General features: G+C 39.9%; 1 protein-coding gene across 1 annotated transcript; it reads right to left on the bottom strand.

The window, feature by feature from the left end:
• Positions 1-2,189: 2,189 nt before the first annotated feature.
• Positions 2,190-9,785, bottom strand: LOC134497021 (vomeronasal type-2 receptor 26-like). The gene is made up of 6 exons (XM_063302735.1): positions 9,709-9,785; positions 8,487-8,775; positions 7,396-8,256; positions 6,084-6,311; positions 4,732-4,858; positions 2,190-3,091 (listed from the first exon to the last, which is right to left on the bottom strand). Exons 1-6 carry the CDS (start codon positions 9,783-9,785, stop codon positions 2,190-2,192), a joined length of 2,484 nt encoding a protein of 827 aa, XP_063158805.1.
• Positions 9,786-10,841: the final 1,056 nt, after the last annotated feature.

Genomic DNA, 10,841 nt, shown 5'->3' with positions numbered 1-10,841 from the left:
ACAGCCCGCGCCGCCGCTGGGGCCGGTTCCGTTGGCGCGTCCTCGGGGGTGGGTTGCCGGCGGGGTTCATCGTCCCTCTGCCGCGGGTCCGCTTCCTCCGCCGTCTGATGGGTGTCTCCGTCGTCCTCCTCCGTGTTGAGCGCCGTGGGGCTGTCGCTCCATGCCCGTTGCTGGGGTGCGATGTGGGGCGCGGGGTCCTCCGCTGGTTTCGGAAGTCGTGCTGCTCCCTCCCGCGGTCGGGTTGCCTCCGTCGCCATCTCCCCTTGGGGTTGGAGCTGAGGCTCGGGTCGGGTGGGGTGGGCGTCCATGGCTCCGGGAGTCCGCGGTGCCTCTGGCCTTGGTCGGTCCTCCTCTGTCTCTTGCCGCGCGGCTCGCCCTCCTTGCCCGCGCCGTTCCGGCCTCATCTTGCTGGTCTTCTCGCCGTCTACTCCTCCCGCGGCTCGTTGTCGTCCGGTGGGGCTCGGCGAGGCTGAGTTTATGACTCTCAGCTTTATGTCATGCGCTGCCTCCCTCTGAATAACATTCAGACACTGGTTTGCGAATCAGGCTCTGGTTTATTGCAGGGCAGGTACAGCGTTGGTAGAAAAAAGCTGAGAGTGACAGGAGCGCGCCGGTGCGGGGTTTAAATACCCCGCGCCGGTCAGCGCCCCCTCGCTCACGGTCACGTCACCCCCCTTTGTCCCATGCGTTGCCCTGCCGGTGGGTGAGGGTTTCCGGGATCGCCCATCATCAGGTTTCCATTCCTCTGCTGATTGCTTTCAGCTGGGCGATCCCCGTTGTATTGCCGCTGATGGCTTGGGTGGCTCTGTGATCTGTTTGGCTATTGTTTGTTGGCCGTTAGTCGTTGTGGGTTGATGGCTACTTAACTTGTACCCCTTCCCCTATTTCCTTGTCATTGTCATGTGTGCCATTGCGCTGATGACTTTAGCTCAACGGCACTCATGACATTGGGAATTTTTTGCAATATATACAAAGCACAAACTTCTATGCCATTCACTAAAACAAGAAATCCAAGAGATAATGAGAATCACCAAGAGAAATAGTTTTTCTTCACTGTAAAGAGCTTCTCTTAAGTAGCAAATAAGCAGAAGAATAATGTGCTTTAGAAATGGGGTGGTCACTTTTCTCTTCAACATAGCCTAGAACAAGATGACATTCCCACCTCAGCTATTGCAATCCCAGGTTGATTACAGGAACTCTGTTTCACATCTCCCCCCCCCCCCCAGCTGTCTGGAGGACAAAGGGGATGATTTCCAGGATTCTCCTAGGATCCAGAGAATTCTTTGGACACCAGGAACCAGCCTAAATCCATAAAGGAAGCACATGTAGTCAGCTCCACTTCAAAAGGAACTGTTCAAGCCACCATATATCCACCAAAAGTCCCACCACTGGTAAGTATTCAAGAATATACTGCCTGCCTTTCTACCTAATGACTTCAGGTGGTGGCAGTACATGTCCCTCTTGAACCTTACATTTTCCAGAACATGAGTGCAGTGTGGATAGTGTTGTGGACAAGGTCCCTAAACAATCCCATTCCCTGCCCTTCAACCTCCCCCCCCCCCATTTTTAGAATCTCATTGTTCTGTCAAGTGTCCAAGCAGTGATCAGGTGCTCAGACAATTGGTTCTTTTAGATCCAGAGACAATAAGCACACCAGTGGATAAAGAGATTTTAAGCTTTATTATTAACTTAAGCAAACAGATTTAAACAGAAACATAGTTTAGACAGATTAAACAGAAGCATAAAGCTGGCCCTAAAACCTGGTGACCCTGTTTGCATGGTACTGAGACTGCAGGATCTGACTTTGACTTGATAGTTCCCAGGGTCTGGAGCACCTGTTTAATCAAAGAGCCTGGGAACCTATATAGATAAGCTAGTGTTAACATAAACAATCTTGGGATTTTCTCTTCTCCCCCACTTTTCAAACAGAAATAGAAAACAAACCAGCTAAACATTAGTATAACTCAAAATAAAGTCTAAGCTTCTTTGTGTGAAGGAGAAAAATCAAAATATGTCATTTAAACTCCTTGAAATACAATGGTCCATGTTGCCATTACATTCATCCTTGTAATGGTCAGGCAAGGTCTACCATCTTCTGTCAATGACATAAAAAAATGTGTGGCTGAATTTTAGACTATCCGGAACTCTGGATGAATTTTAGGTTCAAGTTGCTCATATACTTTTCCTTTTCAATTCTTTCTTCTTCTGAGAATTGTTTTGTTATTTCCTTCAGGCCTAATCAAAATAATGTAGCATTTGGGGAAAAAGATACAGCCCAGTAACCCAAAACTAGATGTTATGATGGAGAAGATCTCCACAGCCACCATGTATTTGCCCTTTGTGCTCAAGTATGTTGGAACAAAGGACACCCAGACACTGCAGAAGACCAACATGCTGAAGGTGATAAACTTGGCTTCATTGAAAGCATCAGGCAATTTCCTTGCTAGGAAAGCCACCGTGAAGCTCATAATGGCCAAGGAGCCCATATAGCCCAAGACACAGTAGAACATGAAGACAGATCCTTCATTACATCCCAAGACAATTTCTGTAGCCATTGTCTGCAGGTCAAAATCTGGGAAAGGGGGAGATATTGACAGCCATATAACACAAATGGTAACTTGAATAAATGAGCAACAAACAATAATGGAGGTGACCATCCTTTTTCCCAGCCATTTCCTCATCCCAGATCCCGGCTTGGTTGCCATGAAGGCCAGAACCACAAGGATGGTTTTGGCTAACACTGAAGAAACTGCCACAGAGAAAACTATGCCAAAGGCAGTTTGTCGAAGAAGGCACATTATCTTTTTAGGCTGGCCAATGAATAGGAAAGCACAGAGGAATGAGAGCAAGAGGGCAATGAGGAGAATGAAGCTGAGGTTCTCATTGTTGGCTTTAACTATGGGAGTGTCCTGGTGCTTAAGGAAAATCCAAAGCACTAGTACTGTTATGACAGAAAAAGAAGAAGTAAGAATGACCAGGCCACTCCCTAAAGGTTCTTCATAAGACAAGAAGCTCATTGTTTTTGGAATGCACAAATTGTGTTCAGGATTTGGATACTGATCTTCTGGACACTGGAAACAGACATCCATATCTGAAAAAAACAACCAAACCAAATATTGATATCTCTATTGTTTCTGCAAACAATGCTCAAATTTGTAGCGATGTTTTGAGAAAAACCTCCAGAAGCCTCGCCATGCTATTGTAATTTTAAAATCTCAAACTGATGTATGATTTACAAGCTTTGGCATGTATGCATGATTATAGATAGAAGCTGTCCCACTTCAGTACTCCATTTATGTCCTGAGGCTAGTTATGTTCTTCATTGATGCTTGGATTATTTTTTGCCATTTTGTTGTTCTTTTCTTTTTATTGATTGATTGATTGATTGATATTTCTAATTTTGTCACTGCCCATTTCACTCACTCTGGGCAGTTTTAAAGAGGAGTATGCATTGACTCTGTGCAAATTCCTATGTATTGTGGCCATTTGGTATATTTCTCATCCCACAAAAAGTGGAATGGATGATTCTGATTTGCTTTGTTCCTGATTCAGCATCATCCACAACTATGCTTCTGATGTATGACTATATGAAAATCAGAGTGGATATGTCATGTTCACCGTTTCAATGTGCCTGGTACATCGTAACGCCTTGCATGCCATTTCCTTGGAGGGGGCTTACTCTCAGGAGCGAGTGGATAATTCCACTCGGCCGAGGTGTTATCTCTTGGCTGCTGTATTGGAATGTGTTTGGGTTAAGTCATGGATTCAAGGTTGCTTTCCCAGGCTGCAGCTAATGATTTCCAGCACCTGGGAAGGGGTGGTTGCTATGGGTGGGCGAGGGAGGGGTTTTACTCCAGCAAGGGGATTTAGTTTGTATTTTGCGCACTTTTGCTCATTCTCAGCTTTCTTTGTATTTGCCATAATTTCCCTAATAAATCAGATTTCATTTAAGTAACCTCCTGTGAGTCTGAGTGTTTGGGGTAGGCAATCATTACAGGATAGCAATCTGGGTAGCAATTTTCATTACACAAAGAAAGGGGCAGTGCCTGTCCATAAATGAACAAGATGCAATATTTATTTATTTATTTAAAAAGTCATTTATAGCGTAAGTTTGGAAAGTAGTATCTACTGCCCTTCTTTCCTGGCACGTGCAACAAGCACTTGCTGCTTGATCTTTCTCCTCTTAGGATGTGGTTAGCTAGGTTCTAGGCTTGGTCTAACCCTGTAACATATTTCCTGCAAATAAATCTCCTTTCTGTTACAGTTATAAAACCAGCTTCGCTAATCATTGATCAGGTTCCCACTCTCGGGGGTGCTCATATGCACAAATAAAACAGTTCAACCTCCTAAAAGGTTATGGGAAATCAATATGTAAAGAGGCTTCATAAAGGAGAGAGGAAGGACAAGCTTTTAAGCAGCTAAAAGAAGAACCTCCAAAGTACAGGGTATATGAAAGTAGGAAGTTCTATAGATAACCCATGTTTCTCAGCCACCTTGAAAGGGGCTTATCAATTGATTGTCTGCAGAGCCTTTGACACAAATGCTGTACTGAATAATTTAGCCATGGCCTAATCTCTGAATCACTGAATAACTTAGCCATTGTCTTCATGTTAATTGCACTCTCTAAACTCCTCTTAGAAAATCCACACATATTGAAAGTTAATCTTAAATTTATGATAAGAATCTAAAGTTTATTGAGATTAAATTGCTATAATTCTCTTACATCCTTACCTTTTTGGTTTGAAATCTGGCCTTCTGGACATGGAAAGCAATCATAGCAGCAAAATGGCTTGCCCTCCTTCTTTCTCTTGAAGGAACCTGGATAGCAATTTTCATTACACACAGAAAGGGGCAGTGCCTGTCCATAAATGAACAAGATGGCATTTTTTATTTATTTAAAAAATCATTTATAGCATAGGTTTGAAAAGTGGTATCTATCAATTCTATGGCTGATGGGTTGATGCTGACCAAATTTTATTTTCTCTGGATTTTGTTATTGAATGGATTTCTACAACCATTACTATATACATTATAACTATACTATTTGATCTTAGAAATGTCTTGGGTAATTAAATAAATATTACCCCAGAATATAGGACTTTTGTCAGATGTGGAAACATTCTACTAGCTGGGATGAGTTATAGACAAAGAGACTATTGCTTTTATTGATTAATCTTCTTTAATGATAAATGGCATCCTTAAATACTTGTGTTTATTTTTTTTCCATTGTCTTCAGCAAATAAAATCTATTCTTCATACTTCCCTAATTCATGGTGAAATTACTCAGCTTCAAAATATATATTTATCAACCAAGACTTTTATTTCTAAAGTTGTGTTGTTGGAAATACTTCCAAACCTTGGAAGTCTTACAAAAATTGGACCTTTTCAGATGAGGCTCCTGAAATTTTCAGGAAGCTCTTTACATGTGTTGAAATACATGGGAACAGGACTATCATGACACCTTAAAGGAGTCACATTTTTTCCCCCTAGGCTTACTTGTAAGAATGAAAAAAGACATGGCAGCTTTAATGAGTGAACTCATTTCAGCCACACTGTTTTTAATCCACTTATTGAAACTTTAATTATATATATTTTTTGCCTCCTGCACTGTAGCTCCAGCATGTTCAAATCACTTCTTTATAATCATTTTCAAGACATGCACAACCCTACTAGACATATACACCTGACTCCCCAACTAGAGGATGGTTTGTCTACTCAAAGAGAGTTGCACTTTTATTCTATCATAAGTCTCTGCAAGTTAAAATAGACAGTCAAATCGATCACAGTGTTGCAGTTCTAATCTTGATTCAAGACATGTGAATCTGCCTTAAAAATTTGGACCAATGGAAATTATTCCAAAAAGAAAAGGAATCTTCTGAATTTCTGAATGTTGAATTCTTGCTTTTTTATTTTGTTTGCACTCCGCTGATCAAGTTTCAATCCAGAGGAAATTTCTTCACTGGAAAACATTTATTTCATTTTCTTAAAACCAAGCCATTAAAAAAATATATATCCATGTCTCAACAGCACCTTTTAAATATAATAAAATTTTGTCCACAACTTGTATTGTGCCCAGATTTTACCTGGTTAAACCTATTGGGCCATATAAGAACATTGTCACGAATAGAAAACATTTGGTCTGATGGAGCCTTGGGATCTATTTTACCAACTTTGATTCTTCGGAAGGACTGATTTGGGAATGTGATCCAATTGATAATATCAAATCCAGCCATGATTTCACCATTTTGATCAAAGGAAATTTTTTCTCCAGCACTGTTGTTAAATGAGACACCTCTCAGAAAGTGGTGGAGCTAAATCAGTAAAGAAAATAAAAATAAATTAAAATGTTAAAAGGTGTAAAGATTTAAAAAATCAGGTTAATTAAGCAGAATCATTGAAATCCATAGGACCTGAGTTAGATGCTCTGTTACGTTCTGTTAATTTCAAGAGGTATGCCTTATATAGACTAAGGCTACATGTGAACACAGTCCACTGAACATGTGAACTATATATCTTTCTTCATATTGCTTGTATCATTCAGTTGTGGGGATAGGTGGTAGGAGCACCACAGACAAGGTATTCTTGGTGGTTTCGTAGTCAGAACAATAAAATAGCCAAGGTACAATTTCAATTACATAAAAATGAGCAATATGTAGTTCCCAAAACTAATTCACAGAAAAAAAATCAGAAAACACCAATGAAAAAGCCAACTAAAAATAGATGGTAAGTTACTGTACAGTATGTAGACCAAATGACTAACATCTGGTCCTGTAGAATTAATTTGAAATTTTGAACTCACGTTCCAATCTTTAGAAATTTAGATGAAGACTCAATCGATACCTGCCAAAGATGCTGTTTGAGAAAACCACTATCTCATTTTTTTCATTGTTCTAGCTTGCCATGTGGATAAGCACATGTGATAGAAAGCATACACCACAATATATCCAAACCTTGTAAATGCTACAGGTATACCAGCTATGCTGCTTCTCATCATGGATGAAAAGGACTTTGCTAGCATTAGAAGCTAGGAAACATGAAGACAATGAAATGTAAAGAACACTTGTATATCAAAACACTCCTCTTGGTAGAGATATAACCCTTCCTTCCTTCCTTCCTTCCTTCCTTCCTTCCTTCCTTCCTTCCTTCCTTCCTTCCTTCCATCCATCCTCTTGTATGGCCACCCAATTCACCACAATGAGTTGGCAGCCAAAATCTCTAATCAATACACCACCATATATTCCTAAAGGTACAGTAGCTTCAGTCAATACTCCAGACCAAAGCCTGAGGGAAAAACCAGCATTACAAAAGGGCCTTTTACTAGTTCAGATACTTGGGGTTGCCTGCAAAACTATTGTGAGCTTCTCTGATTTTGCAGGATAATGACCAAGTAAATACCTGCCATGGATATTGATTCAAATTCTTTCTCCTCCCTTTAACCATCATTGTTCTGCCTTGTGATGTGGATGAAAGCATGTCATGTAAAGCATGTGCCACTGTATACACAGCATTATAGATGCTGTAGCTGAGGCCAGTCATGCTCATTTCATAAACAGATTCAGGAAGAGATTCTAGCTTTTCTTTTCCTGTGCACATCTTCTCATTTGGTTGGCCTTTTCCAGAGGTAGGGAATGAACAAAGCAATGCCTGCTCCCAGAAAGTCCTGATAAAATCATCTTCTTTTTCGGAGACAGGGTTCCTGTTCTGAACAAACTGCTGGAAACCTAGAACTTCCTTTGATTCAAATGCAAATGACATAGCACCATGGAGAAAATATATGTCTGAATTTCTTTGAAGGGGTAATGATGTGAAGTCCATCTGGGCTGTCATAATCCATACTTTATTCTTTATCTCTACTGGCCTATCTCCAAATGTTGAGAGATGGAGCAGCAGTCTCAAAACCATCATGGTATGAATTTCTCCATGAATGAACAAAATATTGGCAGTTTTCTCCATAATAATTTTTAAAGTTCCTAAGCCTTCTTCAATCATCTGGTTGAAGCCAGTGAGATATGTTAATGGAGGCAACTTTCCTACAAACTCGAAGCATATGCCTTTCTTGGAATAAGAGGGAAGCACATTTTGCACAAAGGTTTCTGCATTATCATCATCTAGAGTAATCACACCAATCCAGATCCAATGGAAATGAAGCAGCAATTGAAGAATCCCGTTGTATTGATAGTCCCCCTTTGGGAACATCTGGTAAAAGACACCATCCTGCATTTTCTTATTCAGCACTGTAACAGATCCATATGCCATCTCAAGAAAAAAGAAAAGAAAAGAAGAAAGAAAGAAAGAAAAGAAGAAAGAGAAGGGGAGGGGAGGGGAGGGAAGGGAACAGATAAAATTATATCTCTGTTTTGGTGTGCTGTGTGCTTTCAAATGTATAATATGCAGGTCAAACTGTCTGCAGCTCTTTCAGGCTAATTTCTGTTTCTAAGCAAATCAAGAGAACTGAATTCCTTCTCAGTTCCTTAACATCTTCTTACCTGTGGAATCTTATACAAGGAGAGAATGAGTGCCATGTGCAGAAAAATGTTAGTGCTTGGCCCACCAATGACCGCTACCAAATTCTTCTGGATGTCACACTTATAATTAGGTACCAATACTTGCAAAGAAAGAAGTTCCAATGAGGCATGGAGGGTCCAGCTTGCACTGAAATGGCTGTTATAGATGTGGAAACCAAGGGTGTCATTTGGTAAAATTGAGGGATGTCCATTGATCTCCTTTATGGCAAAAGCCAAGGCCAGGATGTGCTGGTAGTTATGAGTCAGGAACCTACGATGGGAAATATACATTATCTGGAAAAATATCTGCGAAAATAATATGACAAAATAATATATTTATATTTACCCTATGCTGAAAAAGGGAGAAGGAGAAGGTGACGGAGAAAAGAGAAGAAGGAGGAGAGTAAGAAGGAGAAGGAGGAAGATATGCTTTCACTCTACCAAAAAAAAATCAATTTTTAAAACCAAGTATAAGTTATCAGAAATGTTGAGATAAAAGTTTTACGCTGATTTTTGACTGAAATAAACATGAACTTAACTGTTGAGGTAAAATGTTCACAACCTAGTGTATTAATATGTATGATGTATAGTTAATATGGATTAATTATAGATAAAACTAGATCAGAGAGCTTTCTGGTGAATGAAAACAAAAATAAGTATATTCTAAATTAACTTGCTGTAGTTCAGATTGCTGATATTCAGGAATCCAGCCACTCTACCTTGTTTCTCTTCCTTTTTTTCCCCTAATTTTATGCCCCTCTCCAAATTATTTAGTATTTGGGGCATTAGAAATTAATGTTTTCTGAATGGTCCAAAGTGCTGAAGGGAAAAAAAAAACAAATTAATGAAAGATGCAAAGTACAGAAAATGAAAGTCTCAGATAAACTCACTGTCCCTCTTGACCTCTTTCAAAGAAAGTAACTAGGGCCCCACAAAATGAGGGGGGAGGCATCAAATGTATATTTCATTATCTGAAACAATTATAAGAATCAGCTTATCATTCAAAGCAGTAAAATGTATCCATCAAATTGCAATACCAAGAATTATTTCAAGTTGTTAGGTTCTGCTTTCACTCCCATTTAAAAGTCACTGAGAGAGAACATGGTGAGAAGAAAAGGAGACTCATTGCAAGATTCTGCCCTTAGACCTCACCAGGTCTCAAAAAGCTTCTGAACATTTGGTGTTATTAACAGCAATTCCTTACATGACTTCAGTGTTCAGATCTTGAGAAGGATGCCTGATAAATGTGATTTGCTCAGAAGGGATGTAAACCTGAGACATGATGCCACCAGTGATGAAGTTTCCTGACTTAAAGTACTTGTGAAGAATAGGAAGGGGTTCACCAACATGACATTTCCCATTTGAGGACAAGCATACTGTCTGTGGCAGTAGCAGGAAGACCATAAATATCATCATTTTTTGTGAATGTGTACTATTGAGACAAGAGCCAGTTTGGTGTCGTGGTTAAGGCATCAGGCTAGAAACCAGGAGACCGAGAGTTCTAGTCCCACCTTGGGCACAAAGCCAGCTGGGTGACCTTCGGCCAGTCAAGTTCTCTCAGCCCTAGGAAGGAGGCAATGGCAAACCACTTCTGAAAAACCTTGCCAAGAAAACTGCAGGGACTTATCCAGGCAGTCTCTGAGAATCAGACACAATTGAATGGATTAAAAAAAAAACTATTAAGATATCAATTCACACATTCCTGTATTATCCAAGTGTCCCTCAACATTATGGGCTAACCTGACTGATAACTGTTACATTTGAATTGGAATTTTACCACGTAAAGCATCTGATCTAGGATATAGATCTGGCTTGGAGGTAATTAATGGCTTTTCTAATAGCTGCATCAGAGTCTCTAGGCACTTGAGAAAAGGATTAAACAGGGTTAATTTGATAAGTGGGGGCCAGATCTTCATAGCTGCAAAATTATAGGTTCTTTACAATATTGCAAAGACAACATCATTATCATACCTTACAGGAAATAACTGTGCATTTTCAATGGGAAATATATTTCCCATTGCAGAGAAGTTATAGTTCAAATTACTTGGATGGACAAAGAACTTAATTTCCATTTCTTTTAGTCTTTTTTTTTCAGACTTAAATCCTTTTAACTACAGTTGATTATATATTTCCAGGTTTTTATTTATTATCTATCAATTCCATGTTTGTGTGTGTGTGTGTGTGTGTATGTATGTGTATGTGTGTGTGTATGTGTGTGTGTGTGTCTGTGTATGTATGTATGTATGTGTGTGTATGTATGCATGTATGTATGTGTGTGTGTGTGTGTATGTATGTGTATGTATGTATGTATGTATATGTATATGTATATGTGTATAT

This window comes from Candoia aspera, chromosome 4, assembly GCF_035149785.1.
Source record: "Candoia aspera isolate rCanAsp1 chromosome 4, rCanAsp1.hap2, whole genome shotgun sequence".
In the NCBI taxonomy this organism is placed as follows: Eukaryota; Metazoa; Chordata; class Lepidosauria; order Squamata; family Boidae; genus Candoia; species Candoia aspera.
Note: the sequence above shows the minus strand (reverse complement) of the source record. Positions and strands in the feature narration are given on the sequence as shown.